Source organism: Oncorhynchus masou, chromosome 21 (assembly GCF_036934945.1).
Source record: "Oncorhynchus masou masou isolate Uvic2021 chromosome 21, UVic_Omas_1.1, whole genome shotgun sequence".
Taxonomy (NCBI): Eukaryota; Metazoa; Chordata; class Actinopteri; order Salmoniformes; family Salmonidae; genus Oncorhynchus; species Oncorhynchus masou.
In genome coordinates, this window is record NC_088232.1 from 52,812,996 (window position 1) to 52,834,471 (window position 21,476).

At 40.1% G+C, this 21,476-nt stretch overlaps 1 protein-coding gene across 1 annotated transcript; it reads left to right on the plus strand.

Annotated features, from left to right (window-relative positions):
• Window positions 1-3,567: 3,567 nt before the first annotated feature.
• LOC135507441 (dnaJ homolog subfamily C member 27) lies at window positions 3,568-17,686 on the plus strand. Its single transcript, XM_064926983.1, has 7 exons — window positions 3,568-3,960; window positions 13,596-13,678; window positions 13,924-13,993; window positions 14,598-14,762; window positions 14,862-14,984; window positions 15,055-15,215; window positions 17,029-17,686. The coding sequence occupies exons 1-7, from the start codon at window positions 3,874-3,876 to the stop codon at window positions 17,159-17,161; spliced, it is 822 nt and encodes a 273-aa protein (XP_064783055.1). The 5' UTR covers window positions 3,568-3,873; the 3' UTR covers window positions 17,162-17,686.
• Window positions 17,687-21,476: the final 3,790 nt, after the last annotated feature.

The window sequence follows — 21,476 nt, forward strand, 5'->3', positions numbered from 1 at the left end:
TTTCACTGGCTGAGAAAAGCTGCCTGCCTGTCTCTGTGTCTAGTCCCGACTCCCAATACGTTCATTAGTATTTAAACAATGTTGCAGAGAGACAGACAGCAAGATTTAAACAAATCGCCGCTGTTGAAAACTAAATGCTAGTCTAAAACAAAGGTGAGATAATGTCTAGATGCTTTTTTCATAGTGGAGATCAAGTTTATAAATTGCCTGGCTGGGCCGATGAGACAGTGGAATGCGCAGTGAGATGGAACAGAGTAAATAGGCATTTCAACATCTAAGCCGGTGGTGACTTGTGGAATAGACACCCGTTGGAACTCAATTTGAAGTGTCCGATCCCAGACATTCTGAGGAAGAAGATAATAGCAATGTGAATGAAGCCACAGAGGAAAAGATTCATCCACCAAAGCTTCTCTACAGAATCCTGTATATAAACAACAGGTTCCTTACCAATTTGCCTTTATCATCTGGTAGATAAACCTCTTTCCTTTTTGCCATTGAAGACCCAGCCGATACCGAAACGAATGCCAACCTCCCACAAACCAAACGCCCGCCAAGTATTTAAGGTGATCACGTGGCAAACAGTAACACTTGGTAGCTCCAAATGTTGACATGCATGTTCATTAATTTAAGATAACAATGCAACACCACATGTCAAATCAAATCAAATTGCACCGAATACAAGTGAAGACTTTACCGGGAAATGCTTACTTACAAGCCCTTAAAAAATATTTACCAAGTAGCCTAAAATAAAATAAGTAGCACAATAACCATAACGAGGCTCTATACAGGGGGCACTGGTACCGTGGAACCTAAGTTTAATTTTAGGCTAAAGTAGTATGAGACCAAGGACTAGACCTATGCATGAACCAAATCGGTAAGTATAAGCATTAGGATCGATGCAGTGTCCTCTGGGTAAATATCCATTGTCATGGTGCTAGGCCAAATGTAAATCATTTTGGCCTAATTTCACCGCAAATGTTTTGATTACTCAGAATATCACATGAAAAAACAGTAGGCTTAAAGAACATGACTCATGGTTAATAGATCCTTACATTTTCTTTCTAAAGCCCATCACATATTCCTTATCTTTCCATAATTCACATCAAATTGAATTGATATGTATTAAGTGTAACTTGAAACTGCCTATCCTATGCAGATGCTTTGTCCAGTAACAGAATCATGACACAGAAAAACACAATAAAACACTGATTTAACCTACTGCTAAAGTTAGGGCACTCTGTCCGCCTAATCTCCTTTTGTTTTTTGGAAGAGGCTGCCAAACGACCTATGGGAACTTCCCCTTTATGCTACGTGATTGAGATGCTTAATATATTTTTGACAAAAAAATGTTCTCCCTTTCTCTGACGCCTAGTATATAGGTCCTGGATGGCAGGACACTTGGCCCCAGTGATGTACTGGGCTGTACGCACTACCCTCTAGCACCTTACGGTCGGATGCTGAGCAGTTGCCATACCAGGTAGTGATGCAACTGGTCAGGATGGTCTCGATGGTGCAGCTGTAGAACCTTTTGAGGATCTGGGGACCCATGCCAATGGTGTATGGTCAGCACTATTGACAATATCTCACATCAACGTACTGGAGCTTAAAGGCGGTTCACATTGCACTCCAGGACTTCCCGACAGAACTTAGAGGACAACATGTACATATTACCTCAATTACCTCGACTAACCGGTGCTCCCGCACATTGACTCAGTACTGGTACCCCCTGTATAAAGCCTCACTATTGTTATTTTGCTGGTGCTGTTGAATTATTTGATACTTTTATTTTAATGTATTGTTTATTGTTGTTTAAGGGCTTGTAAGTATGCATTTCATTGTATGGTCTACCTACACCTGTTGTATTCAGCATTTCATTGTATGGTCTACCTACACCTGTTGTATTCAGCATTTCATTGTATGGTCTACCTACACCTGTTGTATTCAGCATTTCATTGTATGGTCTACCTACACCTGTTGTATTCAGCATTTCATTGTATGGTCTACCTACACCTGTTGTATTCAGCATTTCATTGTAAGGTCTACCTACACCTGTTGTTTTCAGCATTTCATTGTATGGTCTACCTACACCTGTTGTATTCAGCATTTCATTGTAAGGTCTACCTACACCTGTTGTATTCAGCATTTCATTGTATGGTCTACCTACACCTGTTGTATTCAGCATTTGATTGTAAGGTCTACCTACACCTGTTGTATTCAGCATTTCATTGTAAGGTCTACCTACACCTGTTGTATTCAGCATTTGATTGTAAGGTCTACCTACACCCTTAGTATTCAGCATTTCATTGTAAGGTCTATCTACACCTGTAGTATTCAGAATTTCATTGTAAGGTCTACCTACACCTGTTGTATTCAGCATTTCATTGTATGGTCTACCTACACCTGTTGTATTCAGCATTTCATTGTAAGGTCTACCTACACCTGTTGTATTCAGCATTTCATTGTATGGTCTACCTACACCTGTTGTATTCAGCATTTCATTGTATGGTCTACCTACACCTGTTGTATTCAGCATTTCATTGTATGGTCTACCTACACCTGTTGTATTCAGCATTTGATTGTAAGGTCTACCTACACCTGTAGTATTCAGCATTTGATTGTAAGGTCTACCAAGGCTATATACAGGAGGCTATATACAGTGGGTACCGGTACAGAGTCAATGTGGAGGCGCATGTGACAAATAAAATTAGATTCGATACGGACCATGGTTGCACACATCAAGGGAACTACTGCTTTGGACAAACTTAAATGTAAATGTAAACAGACACCTTACATCACTCAGAGAAATACAGTGTGGAGAATCAGGCAGCAGACCTTCCCTCCAGAGGAGGCCCTGTTCGTTAAGACTGGAGGATACAACACATCCCGTGGTAGTGGAGATGATCTGGGCACTTATTATGTGACTTGTGAAGCACGTTTTTACTCCTGAACTTCAAAGGGGTTGAATACTAATTGACTCAGACCTTTCAGCTTTTAATATTTTATTAATTTGTAAAGAAAAATGTAACATAATTACAATTTGACATTATGGGGTATTGTGTTTAGGCCAGTGACGTTTAAAAAAAATGTAATACATTTTAAATTCAGGCTGTAACACAACAAAATGTGTGGAAAAAGTCAAGGGGTGTTGAATACTTTCTGAAGGCCATGTATTTTGTCTTCATGTACTTTCATGAGGACCACAATGGAAAATAATGGAATTGTACTCAATTCACATGTGTGGTTATATTGTGTTTTAAAAGTGATCAAATAAATTAAATAAACACACAAAAAATAATTCACGTTTCAGTGCAAGGAAACATCGCGAATCTGCTGTCATGTCTCGCTGTTGCCATAGAAACTGCCTCCAGTGTTAAAACAGATTTTACTCTTTAAAATCTATTGTTAAAAAAACGACGTTTATATGAAGATGAACTCGCTGTAGATAATATACTTTTTCATGATATACAAACAGATGTGTATGATTATTAATTAAATGTATAGAAACATAACTGAGTTTTGTTGTTAAAATCTGACTTAATAACGAATCTGCTTCCGCGAATAAGAAATTGACAAACAAAGCTGTGCAAAACAGCGGCGATAGCAAAGGCTAGATAGCTAACTGAACAAATACATGTCTCACTCGTCCAGAATAGCTTATCTAATATTTATTCAGATCTATAACAATGCGCGGCTTATACAATTGTAAACGACGTTGTTTTAAGATTGAGTAAATGTCTACTAGCCAGTTAAGCCGGAGCGTATTGTACAAATCTAACTTTAGTGGAATTCCAGCTTCACAGCCAACATCATCGACGACGACGTAAAAAAGAAACAAACAAACAACAATATTTAACATAGCTAAATATCAGCAGCATGGACACGAATGTGCAGAAGAGACGTGAGAACAAGAAATCACTGCGTGTAAAAGTGATCAGCCTTGGCAATGCCGAGGTGGGCAAGGTGAGTCAACTAACGTTTAGGTCAGCTATTCTGCTGTACCCAAACTAGTATCAGGTATATATATATATATATTTGTAAAGTATGAATGAGCCAAGGAGTAACGTTTAGTGGCTGCAGCCAAAGCCCTTAGCGTTATAATGTAGCCCAGACGATCTCTGCTATAGCCCAAAAGCCGGCAGATGGTGTTATTGAGTCATTCCAATGTCACCACCTGCCGAGAAGGGTGTAAGTGTATATATGTATATATCCCTGGCAATGTAAATAGTTATTATGTATGCTCGTTTGCATGTGACTATTCCTCTTTTGTTTGTTGATATTGTTAATAAATAAATTATTTATATATATATATTAACATACATACAAACTATTTACAATTCCAGGAATCCTAAACAAACAAATCATATTAATTAATAATACAACAAGTTTTAATTTTCTTTTTGTGTTTTTCATCTGAGTTAAAGTAGTGCCGTATTGTTTATATTAATTTATAAAGTGAAAAAAGTTAGGTTTTGAAATGGACCATTTGTATTTGTGAATATGAGAATTATTAGCGGTTAAATTAAATATACTACATCTATATCTATGTCAGAATTTCTGAAATAAATAATTATATCAAAACCATTAAATAGTACAACCGGTCCTATTATGTTGTTGTAAGAAATACTGTATGTCAATCCAAAACATTCTGCTATAAATACAGGCAAAATGGTCTCCTTCTCCATTCCACAGAAATCACATTTATAGTCAATATTCAGCTTGAATCTTTCCAAAACATGTTTCACAGGATAAATTCTATTTAACATTTTAAATGAAACTTCCTTTACTTTGTTACTGATACAATATTTGTTAGCAATTTTCCATGTTTTCCCCCATTGTATATCGCCATAGATATCTGACCAAAATAATCTTGCTGAGGGAATTGTAGTATCACAAACAATATTCCTAATCTGTTTATTACTACAATTATCTTTGATGTTAATATTGCCAATGAATATATTTTCATGTAAATCTATGTTACTTACATCAACCACAGAGGGATTTAAAAGAGATACAACCCCCCTTGGAATCGCATGAAAAACAATTGCATATTATTTCGCGGTTATTGGAATTTTAAACTCATCAAGAAATTCCCCATATGAGAGTAAATATCCATCCTCATTCAGTAACTGACCAACCAAAATCATTTTATTCTCAAACCAGTTACGGAAAAAAATACTTATTTTTAAAATCGTATATTTTTGTTGTTCCATATAAAGTATCTGTGAGGGGAAAAAATTGTGTTTATATGCTAACATCCAAGCTAAAATTTCCTGCTTATGGAATTTGGCCAACTTTACTGGGATTTTATCAACATCGAAGCAGAAATTCTAAACCACCAACAGAGTCAAATAAATACGTAGGGAAGACATTCCAAATACTGTTCTGGTTCTTAACACACTTCAGAATCCAATTCATTATAAAAGTATTATTTAGAGTATTGAAATCTAAAACCTCAATACCTCCTTGTTCTTGGGTATTAGTGAGAATATATTTCCGTAGATAGTGAGGCTTGTTCCTCCAAATAAAATGATAAACAATCTTATTATAATATATTCTCACTTTAAATTTTAGGGGATAATTCAAGTGATAACGAGACATAAACTGATCTGGATATTTTTTATTTTACCTTTATTTAACCAGGCAAGTCAGTTAAAGAACAAATTCTTATATTCAACGACGGCCTAGGAACAGTGGGTTAACTGCCTGTTCAGGGGCAGAACGACAGATTTTTACCTTGTCAGCTCGGAGGTTTGAACTTCCAGCCTTCCAGTTACTAGTCCAACGCTCTAACCACTAGGCTATCCTAGGTACAATTTCTTCATTGTTTTCTCATTAATGGGGTTAAAGTTTAATTCACTCCTTTTTTTCATCCTTGCATATAACAATTCCAAGATAATTAACTTTATATTTGATTGGGATAACATATACTTCCTTTAAAACACTATCCTTGAGTGGAAATAAGACTGACTTAATTGATATTAATTTTCAAACCCGAAACTAAGGAAAAGTCTTCAATACAGGAAACTGCTTTAGAAACCTCATTCCTGTCTCTTAAAAATGTGGTGGTATCATCAGCCAGTTGACATAGTTTAAATTCATTGCCAAGTGCTGAAACACCTTGAAAATTCAATTTCTTTATATGAAGAGCCATAATTTGAGTAACCAATAAAAATAGACTAATTGGGCAGCCCTGCCTATAGCCACGGCCAATATCAAATCTTTGGGATGTCACGTGAGCTAGTTTTCCAGAGCTAGTACAACCACTATATAAAGTTTGGACTGCTTTAAAAAAAATGTATTGCTTTGAACATAAACTCATGTTCTACAGTGTCAAAAGCTTTATTAAAATCAACAAACATAAGAAAGCTATCATCAATAATGAGGACATTATACTCAATCATATCTAAGATCAACCTGATGTTATTACTAATATGTTGACCATGCATAAAACCAGATTGTTCTTCATCAATTATATGATGCAAACCTTGTTTCAACCTCTTAGCAAATACAAGGGCAAATAATGTCCTATCATGATTCAACAGGCTAATGGGCCTACAGTTGTCTATATAAAGAGTATCCTTATTAGGTTTGGAAAACAAAGTTTGTCTATTGATTCTTGGAACATAGCAAGAATGAAAGGAATCCATTTATCATTGAATGCTTTATAAAACTCGCTTATTAAACCATAATTTCCAGGGGACCTATTGTCCTTAAGGCTTTTAATACAGTCTTTTATCTCAATTTCAAATAACTCCTCATCACCACAATACCTGAAATCATGATCTATCTTCTTAGCAGTGTTTTCTGCAGTGTCTAAGAAAGGATGCGTATTGGAAGTTGGCTGGGCTGATGTATACAGATTCTGATGAAACTGGGCAACATGCTGAGAGATTTATTTATGGATTTTCATTGGGATTATTATTAATCATTCATGTACATATGGAAGTCTTTTCGCCTGCCCTTTTTTCTAATTAGAAAAATATTTTGTATTTTTTTTCTCTCTCTCTTCCATCCATTTTCGTCTTGATCTTACAAACGCTCCCCGGGCCTTTTCCTCGTAGATACAGTCTAACTGCATTTGCAATGATGATAGTTCCAGTAATTCCTGATTAGTTAGTTCAGTTTTTTTAAGGATAATCCATTATTCCCTTTATGATGTCATATTCTCTCTCTCTCTTGGCACGAGCAATTTCTTTCCCCATTGAAATAGCCAAAAGCCTTATATCAAATTTCATTATCTCCCAGTAACTTCCAAACGTATCCATAACACAGGCACAATTCCAGTATTTATCAATAATTCCTGCTACTTCCTTCTTAAATACTTCATTCTCTAGTAAAGTCTTGTTCATTTACCAGTAACCTTCACTAACTGTTTTGTTGACAAACCGTGCATATTTATCTTTATTGAGATCCCTTTGTGGTCTGTTAAAAATCGATGGTTCAATCGAGACTGTATCAACCTTGTCGGCCCTATCTCCAGATATCAGCAAGAAATCAATACGGGATTGTTTAGATTAATCTTTGGTACTCCATGTAAACATTATCTTATCTGGGTTCTTATGTCTCCAAATATCTAGAACACCTAACCTTAGACATATATTCCTTATCTCACAAACAGAATTGCTATCCTTAGGAGGCCATATATCTAGATTATCGTGTAATACTGTGTTAAAATCTCCACCCCATATTACATCGGCCATAGGAAATGTAGACATCATTTGACTTATTTTCCTCTCAATGTCTCTAAATAAAATACAGTTACTTGACTTGTTATTGGAAGCATAAGTATTTACAGCAATGAATTGAACATAGTTGACGTCTACCAATAGTATAATCCAGCTCCCTGTATGATCTGCTTCATCACTCAATATATGACCCTTAAAGTTGCCTTTTAAAATAGCGACCCCTGCTGACCGATTAGTACCAAATGAAAACCAAATATCATTCCCCCATTGACTCTTCCAAAACTAGTATCTGTGGAACAGGCATGAGTTTCTTGAATGAAATAATTGTCGGCACTCTTACCCTTACAATACAAAAATAAAGATTTCCTTTTCAAGATATTACAGATTCCCCTGGCATTAATAGAAACAACAGAAATGGACATTTCCTATCACAGTGACTATATGAAGAATATTAAACTTGTATACATTCACAAGAACCGGGTTCTCACAAAAAGAAAAGTTCATACTAGTTGCAAATAAAAACAGTCCTTTGCACCATGCAAGTAGTTGACCTAAATTAGGTATATTTTTATACAATTGTAAATAACATTGTACCATAGATCGGTAAAATGAATAGCCATCAAGCTAACATTAAGTGTCATTGCGAATTTCCCTGTCATAAAAAATATATATATATATATATAAAAAAAGTTTGGTTAACAAACAATGCTCTTTCCTCAAGTAATATAAAGTTTTATCAGATGAAAATAAAACTCAGTCCTGCACAACTCACTTGACGAATCCAGCAGTCAACAAGCTAGGCGTCAGCGTGAATTTCCAAGTATGCACTTTTCCCTTCCTTCCTTTCCTTCCTTCCTTCCTTGCTCTGTCAATCATTGGCCACAGACGATTTCCGAGCTTCTTTGTCAAACGCTGTCAGATCCTTCTTGAACCTCAGGTTGTTCTTCTTTAAATACTCTTTTTTTTTGGACTTTTCCATGTCATGTCCCTCGCTGTCCTGGAGATGAATCTCATGATCACTGGTCGTGGTGGCTGGTTGTTTTCCCCATCTCTCAGCCTACCCAGGCAGTACACTACATCCAGAGAACCTGCAACAACATTTCGCTCTTCCTCCGGGACTAATTGCCCGGCAAATGTCCTTAACTCTTGCTTTGATGTTCTCGTCAGATTTTTCTGCTATTCCATTAATTCGAAGATTCCATCTCCGACGATACCGGTCATTCTCGTTGACCTTTGACTCCATTTCAGCGAGTTTCTTCTCCTGCTTGGCAACCTGAATGTTCAATGTTGCGTTTTGCTGCTTCAGAGTATTTACTTCCTCAGCATTGAAATCAATCGATTTCTTCAGGTTAACGATCTTGACAGTGTTGTTTTACACCAAATTCCTGATATTATCTGTGCTCTCTGTGATTTTAGCCGTGAGGATGCGGACAATGTTGTCCTGTAGCTGGCTCATTGATGGTTCACTTCTCAGCTTCTTTGGTAGTCGCTCGTTGGTTGGGGTATTCGGATATGAATCACATTCACCCCCCCCCCCGTTTTACACTGCAAGCATATGAGTGAGTTTCAACAATGCCTCTATTCTTCCTGGCAGTTTCAACATCCATTATCTCAGCAACAGTTTGGTCATGTCCTGATTACATGCTACTAGCTATGAAGAAGGTTAGCAGGCTAACTTAACTACACACGCTGAAACTTTTCGATAGCTAGCTTGTTCATTGGTAGTCGTCAAAAATATATTTCAATGGTTTGATTAATTACAAAATGATTCACAATAGCTACATTGTATGGTTAGATGTCATTGTTTTGTGGAAGATTTTTTTTTTTTGCAACTGCAGTCTAAAACTATAAACTTTGTGAGAAAACCATAAAATTGTTCCTTAGCTAGAAATATTACAACCTCTCATGCCGCCGTCTTTGAGCGCCTCCGAGAAGGGTGCAATTGGGGGCTGCAATTCCCATTGCTCCCATGTAATTAACCTATCTTTCTCATTGCTCCCATGTAACAAATGACTCCCACAACAAATGATCTGTATGATACTTATTCTGCCACTAGTGTGTTACCCGACCTGCTAACACTGAAAGTAAAGCTCGTAAATCTGTCACGTTATACGCACGTCACTGTTTGTTTCCCCTCTTGGCTTTTTCACCGGTTAATTTACATTAGCTGGCTGGCTAGCGAGAAAAGTTAATTTAAAATATAATTCACTAGTCTTAGATATGCCACGTAACTATATACTTCCAGTTTTTTTGCCTGCCCTTGAACGGTCTTAAGTATTTAGAGAAGTTGACGCTGACTTCACAACAAAAGACTGGATCGTGACGTGCATTCCATGCGACAGTCTGTTCATGCTATAAAAAAAAAATTTTTACGTTTCGAATCAGTGTTTTTAGGTGTGATGTAGTATGTTGATTTAGATGACATTGGAAGCATGTTAAAAATGTTTATAGAATGATACCAAAAAATAAATAAAAATACAGCCGTTGTCAGGTTATGAGTAGAACATTTAACATGGGAGTATAAAAGAAGTACCCTACGGCTGTACCCTACTTGGGGGCGTGGTCACAATAAGCCATGCCTCGCCATGTTTATCTATTGGTCGATTTTGAAACTAAGAAAGGCGGGAGGTGAGGGCGCTCCAGTACAGTTAACGCGCAGTAACGTTGGATGCCTGCTGCCGTTAACCTGTTGAAACTCTGGGGGCGCTATATCATTTTTGGATGAAAAACGTTCCCGTTTTAAACAATATATTTTGTCACAAAAAGATGCTCGACTATGCATATAATTGGTAGCTTTGGAAAGAAAACACTCTGACGTTTCCAGAACTGCAAAGATATTTTCTGTGCGTGCCCTAGAACGTGAGCTTCAGGCAAAACCAAGATGAGACGGCATCCAGGAAATGAGCAGGATTTTTGAGGCTCTGTTTTCCATTGTCTCCTTATATGGCTGTGAATGCGAGAGGAGTAAGTCTGCCCTTTCTGTCATTTCCCCAAGGTGTCTGCAGCATTGTGACGTATTTGTAGGCATATCATTGGAAGATTGACCATAAGAGACCACATTTACCAGGTGTCCGCCCGGTGTCCTGCGCCGAAATTGGTGCGCAAAAGTCAGCTGCAAGTATTTTTCCATGGAATTTAGAGAAGAATGCAGGCTTCCACGAACGATATATCAATGAAGAGATATGTGAAAAAACACCTTGAGGATTGATTCCAAACAACGTTTGCCATGTTTCGGTCGATATTATGGAGTTAATTCGGAAAAAGTTTGACGTTGTAGGTGACTGAATTTTCGGTTCGTTTCGGTAGCCAAATGTGATTTTCCAAACGGAGCGATTTCTCCTACACACAGACGCTTTCAGGAAAAACTGCGCATTTGGTATGTAACTGAGAGTCTCCTCATTGAAAACATCCGAAGCTCTTCAAAGGTAAATTATTTTATTTATTTGGTTATCTGGTTTTTGTGAAAATGTTGCGTGCTAAATGCTACTCAAAATGCTAAGCTAGCTTAGCATACTCTTACACAAATTAGTCAATTGCTATGGTTCAAAAGCATATTTTGAAAATCTGAGATGACAGTGTTGTTAAGAAAAGGCTAAGCTTGAGAGCAGGCGCATTATTTTCATTTTATTTGCGATTTTCAGAAATCGTTAACGTTGCGTTATGCTAATGAGCCTGAGGCTTTAGTCACGATCCCGGATCCGGGATGGGGAGTATCAAGAGGTTTAAATACCACAGAAGAAATGGAGGGGTCGACAACGGTAGCTAGCTATTTCTTTACACCAGTTGACAGTGTCCCGGGCACTGTTTTCCCGCAGTTCTGTTCACGACGATGAGGGCATATGTGTTCAGCAGGCGGTAGAGTCTGCCGATGTCGCGCCCGCTAGCTAGCAAGGAGGATTCCGGTGAGAGGCGAAAACACTCCGATAATACTTTTATTTTCCTTTTGACCCACATTTCAAAAGTGTCACAAGCGTGAAGATGTCGAGGGGGAGGCGGAGCACATGCCTCCACTGGACAGCAGCATGTAAATGATTTAATGCAATATTCAACACAGCCTGAAACTAATGCCTGTAAAATTGTGTAAATGTTTCTTACATTACTAGCCAGAATGTTGAATAAAATACCATTTAGACTTACTCTACCCGTTATCTGTGCAGTTTGTCCTTCAGCTGCTTTAGATTTTTGACAAAATATCCACAGCAAAGTATTGTTTACCCAAGACAGCAGGTAGGTATAATTAAGCCTAGTTTTATATTGGATATTCTGTTCTCTCTCATCAATAGTGTCACGCCCTGGTCAAAATATATTATGTTTGTCTTCATTTATTTGGTCAGGCCAGGGTGTGACATGGGTTTTTGTGGTGTGTTTTGTCTTGGGGGTGTATAGCATAGTCTATGGCTGTCTGAGGCGGTTCTCAATCAGAGTCAGGTGATTATCGTTGTCTCTGATTGGGAACCATATTTAGGCAGCCATATTCTTTGAGTATTTCGTGGGTGATTGTTCCTGTCTCTGTGTTTGTTTGTCACCAGATAGGCTGTATAGGTTTTCACGTTCCGGTTGTTGTTTTTGTATTGTTCGTGTTTTTCATCGTCATTAAACATGTCTCAAAAATACCACGCTGCATTTTGGTCCGCTTCTCCTTCACCAGACGAGAACCGTTACAAATAGCAAATGAACCAATCATGCCATGACAATGAACAGGGTATATTCTGAACCAGGGGAGGATGGAAAACAATACACTTTATTTTTTATTTTTTATCCTTTTAAAAGATTTACACATTAAAGGTGTCGATTTGTTCTCCATCCACAGATTCAGTATTTAACATTTTCATGGCATGCTTGGTTCAATAGCTATTGACGAGAGAATCGAATATCCAATATAAAACTAATTTTACCTCGGTGCAGAAGGAAACATATACAGTACCAACTGGCTCTTAAAGGTTTAATCAACATTCTGGCTTGTAACCGACTTCTACACAATTTTGCAGGCGTTCGTTTCAGGCTGTTTATACAAATGAATGGTGTATTACTGCCTTATCAATAAGACTGTATTCAACACTGATATGTCCTCCTCCACAGTATGCCAGCCAGCTAGGGTAGCCATAAAAATATCACCTTATCAGACCGTTAGTGCTGTTCCAGCTGGCCGATAGGCATTATTAGGTAGGTAACTGTAGCACAGAGAATTTTCTACCACCTTTTACTTGACAGTACTTCCTCAATTTCCAAGTTGGAAGACAACAGGTGTTTTAGACTTCCATGTCTAGTTTCAGTAGGTTCATTTGAATTTAGAAAATGTAGCTCTGTAGGAAAAAAAAACGATCCATCAATGTGTCCACCCCAAAGTGCTGCATGTCATGATGACACTCACCTGTCCACAATCAATGGAGACAATATTTGAAATAAACAAGATGGAGGCGTACAACATTGTTGGATTACTTCATGGAGCAAAACATGTTCTATTTGATTAATAACAGAGCATTTTCTAAATTCAATGATTTATTTTAATAACAGAGCATTTTCTAAATTCAATTATTTATTTTAATAACAGAGCATTTTCTAAATTCAAACGAACCTCCCTGCAAATAGAAATGGACGTTTGAAGATGTGTTTTCTTCCAAGTCTGGAATTGAGGAAGTAACGGCAATTAAAGGTTGGTTTGAAAATCCTCTGTTATACTTAACATGACCCACCTAATAAGGCCAAGCAGCCAGCGGGAACTACAACAATGGTGCGACTAGGTGCCATTTTGAATAGCTAGGGAAGCCAATGAATGAATTCTTACCATCACCAATGAACATTCACTCATTCACAGGCCACTGCTGCAGAGAATGAATTCTGACTTTAGTTTACATGTGTAATGTTGCTCTTATCTAACCCTAGTTGATACATCTTGTTTCTTCATTACAGAGCTGCATCATCAAGCGATACTGTGAGAAGAGGTTTGTGCCCAAGTATCTGGCCACCATAGGGATCGACTATGGGGTCACCAAGTAAGTTGACCCCAATGATGATGAATAAATTAAAAAATAATTAAATAATTTGTAGACCAAAGATGCACAGTTCAGTTCCATTGCTGTCAGATGATTCCAGATAAAGTAGACCAGTGTAGAGCAGTGGTTCTCAACCATGTTCATTTTTATCAGTACTCCTACTCGTTCTCCTGGTTGAGAACCACTGATGTGGAGACTTCTGAAGTCGGTGTGTGACTGATTTTGAAGCGTTTGTTGTCCATCAGAGTCCAGGTGCGTGACAGGGAGATCAAAGTGAACATCTTTGACATGGCAGGACACCCCTTCTTCTACGAGGTCAGTACCTTACAACCTCGGTCATGATCTACGTCCTAACATACTGGAACACCGTGCTTTACACGTCAGACCACATAAACGTCTGCGCCCTCATGTCCAGACATGCACCAAGAGGCCAGTCTCTCTCTCTTTATTTATATATATATACATACAGTGGGGCAAAAAAAAGTATTTAGTCAGCCACCAGTTGTGCAAGTTCTCCCACTTAAAAAGATGCGAGAGGCCTGTAATTTTCACCATAGGAACACTTCAACTATGACGGACAAAATGAGGGGAAAAAAATCCAGAAAATCACATTGTAGGATTTTTAATGAATTTATTTGCAAATAAGTAATAAGTATATCTATATATATATATATATATAAAAATCTGACACACAGACATACACGTACTGCTGTTTCTGTACTGCTGTTCTTGTGGAGCAGTTCATTATTTTTCTAGTCGGGGGTGCTGCTTTTACACAAATCATCGTTAAGTCAAACACAGTACTGAAGAAGTGGAACTCATGTTTTATTCAATTTTAGCCTATTTTATCGCTCTCTCTGTCTCTCTCGATCTCTCACTCTCTCTCTGTCTCTCTGTCTCTCTGTCTCTGTCTCTGCAGGTTCGTAATGAGTTCTATAAGGACAGCCAGGGAGTGGTGTTGGTGTACGACGTAGGTCTGAGGGAGAGTTTTGATGCGCTGGACAACTGGCTGAGTGAGATGAAACAGGAGATGGGTTCCCAGGCTAATATGGAGAGCATCGTTTTTGTCGTCTGTGCCAACAAGGTATGTGTGTATGATTGTCCTTCTCTGTGTACCAGGTTCACTGGTCTTAGCTGTGTGTGTGTGTGTGTGTGTGTGTGTGTGTGTGTGTGCTCCCTCCAGGTGGACCTGACTAAGCGTCGTGTGGTAGACGAGGGAGAGGGTAGGCTGTGGGCGGAGTCAAGAGGGTTCCACTACTTTGAGACGTCAGCACAGAGCGGAGAGGGTATCAGTGAGATGTTTCAGGTATTCACACACACACACACACACACACAGAGAGATAGATAGATTCTACTGATCTGTGTGTGTTTTCCAGGCGTTTTTCTCCTCCATAACGGACATGTGTGAGAACGGCGGGAAGCGCCCGGTGGCAGAGGTCAGTGTCGGCTTCACCAAGGAGCAGGCCGACACCATCCGACGCATACGGAACAGCAAGGACTCCTGGGATATGCTGGGGGTCAAACCTGGAGCCACACGGTAAGACAAGGGGTCAAAGGTCAACCCTGGATCCTTAAGCATAGTCCAGAAACAGGGATCAAACACACTCCAATTCTCTATACAGCTCTGGTTCTAAATTGGAACACAGTGGCTGTACAGTAGTAACATGTTATACAGCTCTGGTTCTAAATTGGAACACAGTGGCTGTACAGTAGTAACATGTTATACAGCTCTGGTTCTAAATTGGAACACAGTGGCTGTACAGTAGTAACATGTTATACAGCTCTGGTTCTAAATTGGAACACAGTTGCTGTACAGTAATAACATGTTATACAGCTCTGGTTCTAAATTGGAACACAGTGGCTGAAACATGTTATACAGTGGTTCTAAATTGGAACACAGTGGCTGTACAGTAGTAACATGTTATACAGCTCTGGTTCTAAATTGGAACACAGTTGCTGTACAGTAATAACATGTTATACAGCTCTGGTTCTAAATTGGAACACAGTGGCTGTACAGTAGTAACATGCTATACAGCTCTGGTTCTAAATTGGAACACAGTGGCTGTACAGTAGTAACATGTTATACAGCTCTGGTTCTAAATTGGAACACAGTGGCTGTACAGTAGTAACATGTTATACAGCTCTGGTTCTAAATTGGAACACAGTGGCTGTACAGTAGTAACATGTTATACAGCTCTGGTTCTAAATTGGAACACAGCGGCTGTACAGTAGTAACATGCTATATGGGTTTTGTCTGACAGCCGTTCTGAACCTAAACACCTCACACCGACCCTAACCCGCTAATATAGAAAATGCACTATAGGCTACATTTGGAGATGGCAGGATTTTGTTTAGCCTGATTTACGTATGTTTCTGCTTATAATTTCCAACATTTTGGTAGGTATTTGTCAGTCATCTTGTCTATAATTAGATACATGCAGCTTCTCTTCTGTCATTATACACTGAGTGTAGAAAACATTAGGATCATTGAGTCCTAATATTGAGTTGCACCCACTTTTGCCCTCAGAACAGCCTCAATTCATCGGGACATGGACTCTACAAGGTGTCGAAAGCGTTCCACAGGGATGCTGGCCCATGTTGACTCCAACGCTTCCCACAGTTGTGTCAAGTTAGCTGGTGATGGACCATTCTTGATACACACGGGAAACAGTTGAGCGTGAAAAGCCCAGCAGCGTAGCAGTCCTTGATACACTCAAACCAATGTGCCTGGCACCTACCCCGTGCAAAAGCACTAAAAAAAATGTGTCTTCCCAATTCACCCTCTGAATGACACAGATACACACAGATACACAATCCATGTTCCCCAATACTGAAAGAGGGGCCTGGGTGTTAAAGCTTTGGAAGTGGGTTCTGGTAATCTTTTAATAGCTGATTCTAAGATTTGTAATTGATCATAAATGTTTTGGCTGTTTTTTTTCTTTTTTTTAAGTGGTTTATCCATACATCTCCATTTTGGATAGGTGACTCTTCGTGTTGTTGTAGGTTTAGTGTGTTTAGTGTTTCCCAGAAGTGCTTAGATTCTGTGGATTCTTCAATCACAATGAGCTGTTTTCTGACAAACTTATTTTTTTCTTTGTGCATTTCTGTATTGTTTTAGTTATTCACCATAGTGAAAGTGAGTCTTTCTTAAACTGACCTCTCTCTAAACGAATCCCTATCTTCCCTGATATATTGAGCTTGGTTGGGGGCTTGGATTAAGCGAGGGGATTAGGTGACACTGGGAAATGTCATTATAGTCCGTCCGCCTGACAATCAACTCTGACACACACAAAGCAGCTTCAACAGCGTCCTCGTCTTGATCTAATTTTTGTTCCTGTTTGTGTTTCCAGGGAGGAAGTTAACAAGGCATACAGGAAGCTGGCTGTGCTGCTCCATCCGGATAAGTGCGTTGCCCCGGGCAGCGAGGATGCTTTCAAGGCCGTGGTGAATGCTCGCACCTCCCTGCTCAAGAACATCAAGTAGACGCCAGCTAGGCACTGCTCACCCTGACCCCTAACCCCTCGCCATGTTTCCTCGTCTAATACCACCTCACCTTCAGAACATCATCAGCTTCTCTACCCCCTCCCAAACCCCAAAACCAACCCTTCCCCCTTCTCTGCTCTCCATCCCTCCCACCCCACCCCCCCTCCTCTCACACCAGATGCCATGACATTTTGCTACAACAGAGTTTTATAAAGTCACTACTGATGATGTGCCACAGCAAATCAGTCTCTGTACGGAAGACTATCAATGCTTTACACTGTAGTCTTTCACACACTTGAGAGAGAAGTCACTGGAAGACTGGGTGTGTCGTCTGCTTGATCAGTTGTGTTTTCTCTGGTCCAGAGCCTTCAAGCGGCTTGTTGACCTCTCCTGTTTTAAGGAAGGCTCAGCATCAGCAAGCCACACGTAACGCCCTGGACAAGAGCTATATATTTGTAAACATGAATGGTTGGTTGTCGTAAGGGGTGGTTGTCAGAAGGGGTGGTTGTCAGAAGGGGTGGTTGTCGTAAGGGGTGGATGTCAGAAGGGGTGGATGTCAGAAGGGGTGGATGTCAGAAGGGGTGGATGTCGGAAGGGGTGGATGTCGGAAGGGGTGGTTGTCGGAAGGGGTGGATGTCGGAAGGGGTGGATGTCGGAAGGGGTGGATGTCGGAAGGGGTGGATGTCGGAAGGGTGGTTGTCGGAAGGGGTGGTTGTCGGAAGGGGTGGTTGTCGGAAGGGGTGGTTGTCGGAAGGGGTGGTTGTCGGAAGGGGTGGTTGTCGGAAGGGGTGGTTGTCGGAAGGGGTGGTTGTCGGAAGGGGTGGTTGTCAGAAGGGGTGGTTATCAGAAGGTGGGTAATGTGTCTGGGTTGATGCTTGTGATCTAATGATCTTACTGGGGGTCTCTGACTCTCTGGGTAAGCTGATCCCGTGGACATAAAGAAGTACATACTTATATCCATACTTAACCAGTGTCATACATCCCTACACTAACTTACTGTCCATACTCCACTACAGCCCCTACTCTGCCCTCTGAACATGCTTGCCCCAGCCAGCCCCATACAGTAGACCTTGTTGGGGTTCATTCCTTGTTAATCAATGGCTCATTGGTGAAATTAGCATTCAGACAATATCTTTAAGTAAATAATTTATTCATTTATTAATGCAATTGCAGACAGTAAGTTGACAACGGGAACATGGCACCCATGTTTCCGAGTAAGTTCTGCAAAATAGAAAAGGTGCCAAGTTGCTTTTATCATGCTTGTAGTCAACCCCCTGTGATGTAACTGCCTACGTCATTACCTTCTACTCATGAGACCAAAACCATGCCGACACAGCTATATAAACAAGAGTGTTATTAGTGTTATCTAAAAGCTTAGCAGTAAATGTCCAAGTTGATTTATAGTGGAATGTCGAACTCGTCTCTTCTCTCTTACACAACCCTGCAGAGTTCTGTCTTCACAGTCACACATTTCTCAGACAGTTTCTTAATGAGAGGCAGATATTAGAAAAGACTGTGGAACAATATTAAACCTCTATAATGAATATATATTGTTAATCTGTAGTCTAGGTCTTATAACCCCTCCCCTTCTATTAATACAACATAAGCATAATCAATTATTATAATGCATCAAACATTTGGTACAGCCCCCATCATGACCCCTAGGTGAACCCCTGACAACCTCAGTGTACATACATATAGCAGATGCACTGAGGGGTATGAAAACTAGCAGAGATGGGGAAACTACAGCACCCTAACCTCTAAGCAAGTGTCCAGTCAAAAGTCAACAGTCAACACACTTACTCATTCAAGATTTTTTTTAAACGTAAAAAAAATCTATATTTTCTACATCATAGAATCATATTGAAGACATCAAAACTATGAAATAACATGTGGATTCATGTAGCCAAAAAAGTGTTAAACAAATCAAAATAGATTTTAGATTTTAGATTCTTCAAATTAGCCGACCTTTGCCTTGATGACAGCCTTGCACACTCTTGGCATTCTCTCAACCAGCTTCACCTGGAATGCTTTTCCAACAGCCTTGAAGGAGTTCCCACATATGCTGAGCACTTGTTGGCTGCTTTTCCTTCACTCTGCGGTCCAACTCATCCTAAACCATCTCATTTGGGTTGAGGTCAAGTGATTGTGGAGGCCAGGTAATCTGATGCTGCACTCCATCACTCTCCTTCTTGGTCAAATAGCCCTTACACAGCCTGGAGGTGTGTTGCGTCATTGTCCTGTTGAAAAACAAACGATAGTTCCACTAAGCACAAACAAGATGGGATGGCGTATCACTGCAGAATACTGTGGTAGCCATGCTGGTTAAGTATGTCTTGAATTCTAAATAAATCACTGACAGTGTCACCAGCAAAGCACCATTACACCTCCTCCTCCATGCTTCACGGTGGGAACCACACATGCGGAGATCATCCGTTCACCTACTCTGCGTCTCACAAAGACACGGCGTTCGGGAACCAAAAATCGCACATTTTGACTCATCAGACCAAAGGCCAGATGTCCACCGGTCTCATGTCCATTGCTCGTGTTTCTTGGCCCAAGCAAGTCTCTTCTACTTCTTGATGTCCTATAGTAGTGGTTTCTAGCCAGTTTCATCATAGTGCTTGATGTTTTTTCGACTGGTATTGAAGAAACTTTCAAAGTTCTTGAAATTTCCCGGATTGACATTAAAGTAATGATGGACTGTCCTTTCTCTTTGCTTACTTGAGCTGTTCTTGCCATAATATGGACTTAGTCTTTTACCAAATAGGGCTATCGTCTGTATACCATATCAAATCAAACTTTATTTGTCACATGTGCCAAATACAACAAGTGTAGACTTTACTGTGAAAATGCTTTACTTACAAGCCCTTAACCAACAGTGCAGTTCAAGAAGAAAATATTTACCAAGTAGACTGAAATGAAAAGTAATAATAAAAAAATAACACAATAAGAATAACAATAACGAGTCTATATACAGGAGGCACCGGTACCGAGTCATTTTCCCGGGGTAAAGGCTGTTGATGTAATCTGTATGAAATGACTATGCATAGGTAACATACAAACAGCGAGTAGCAGCAGTGTACAAAAGTGGGGGGGTCAATGTAATTTGTCCGGTGGCGATTTTATGAATCGTTCAGCACTCTTATGGGTGGTGGGTAGAAGCTGTTGAGGAGCCTTTTGATCATAGACTTGGTGCTCCGGTACCGCTTGCCATGCGATAGCAGAGAAAACAAATGTAAAATGTATTTTGATTTGTTTAATACTTTTTTGGTTACTACATGATTCCATATATATGTTATTTCATAGTTTTGATGTCTTCACTATTAGTCTACAATGTAGAAAATAGTAAAACATGAAGAAAAACCCTTGAATGAGTGGGTGTGTCCAAACCTTTGACTTTTACTGTATGTCCACCATCACCCACTACAGAACCCCAGGTCTCACTACTGTCCACTACACAACCCCAGGTCTCACTACTGTCCACTACAGAACCCCAGGTCTCACTACTGTCCACTACAGAACCCCAGGTCTCACTACTGTCCACTACAGAACCCCAGGTCTCACTACTGTCCACTACACAACCCCAGGTCTCACTACTACAGAACCCCAGGTCACTGTCCACTACAACCCCAGGTCTCACTACTGTCCACTACACAACCCCAGGTCTCACTACTGTCCACTACACAACCCCAGGTCTCCACTACTGTCCACTACTGTCACTACCCCCCAGGTCTCACTACTGTCCACTACCCCAGGTCTCACTACACTACACAACCCCAGGTCTCACTACTGTCCACTACACAACCCCAGGTCTCACTACACAACCCCAGGTCTCACTACTGTCCACTACACAACCCCAGGTCTCACTACTGTCCACTACACAACCCCAGGTCTCACTACTGTCCACTACACAACCCCAGGTCTCACTACTGTCCACTACACAACCCCAGGTCTCACTACACAACCCCAGGTCTCACTACTGTCCACTACACAACCCCAGGTCTCACTATCCACACAACCCCAGGTCTGCTACTGTCCACTACACAACCCCAGGTCTCACTACTGTCCACTACCAACCCCAGGTCTCACTACTGTCCACTACACCCCAGGTCTCACTACTGTCCACTACACAACCCCAGGTCTCACTACTGTCCACTACAGAACCCCAGGTCTCACTACTGTCCACTACACAACCCCAGGTCTCACTACTGTCCACTACACAACCCCAGGTCTCACTACTGTCCACTACACAACCCCAGGTACAGAAGGTCTCCTGTCCACTACACAACCCCAGGTCTCACTACTGTCCACT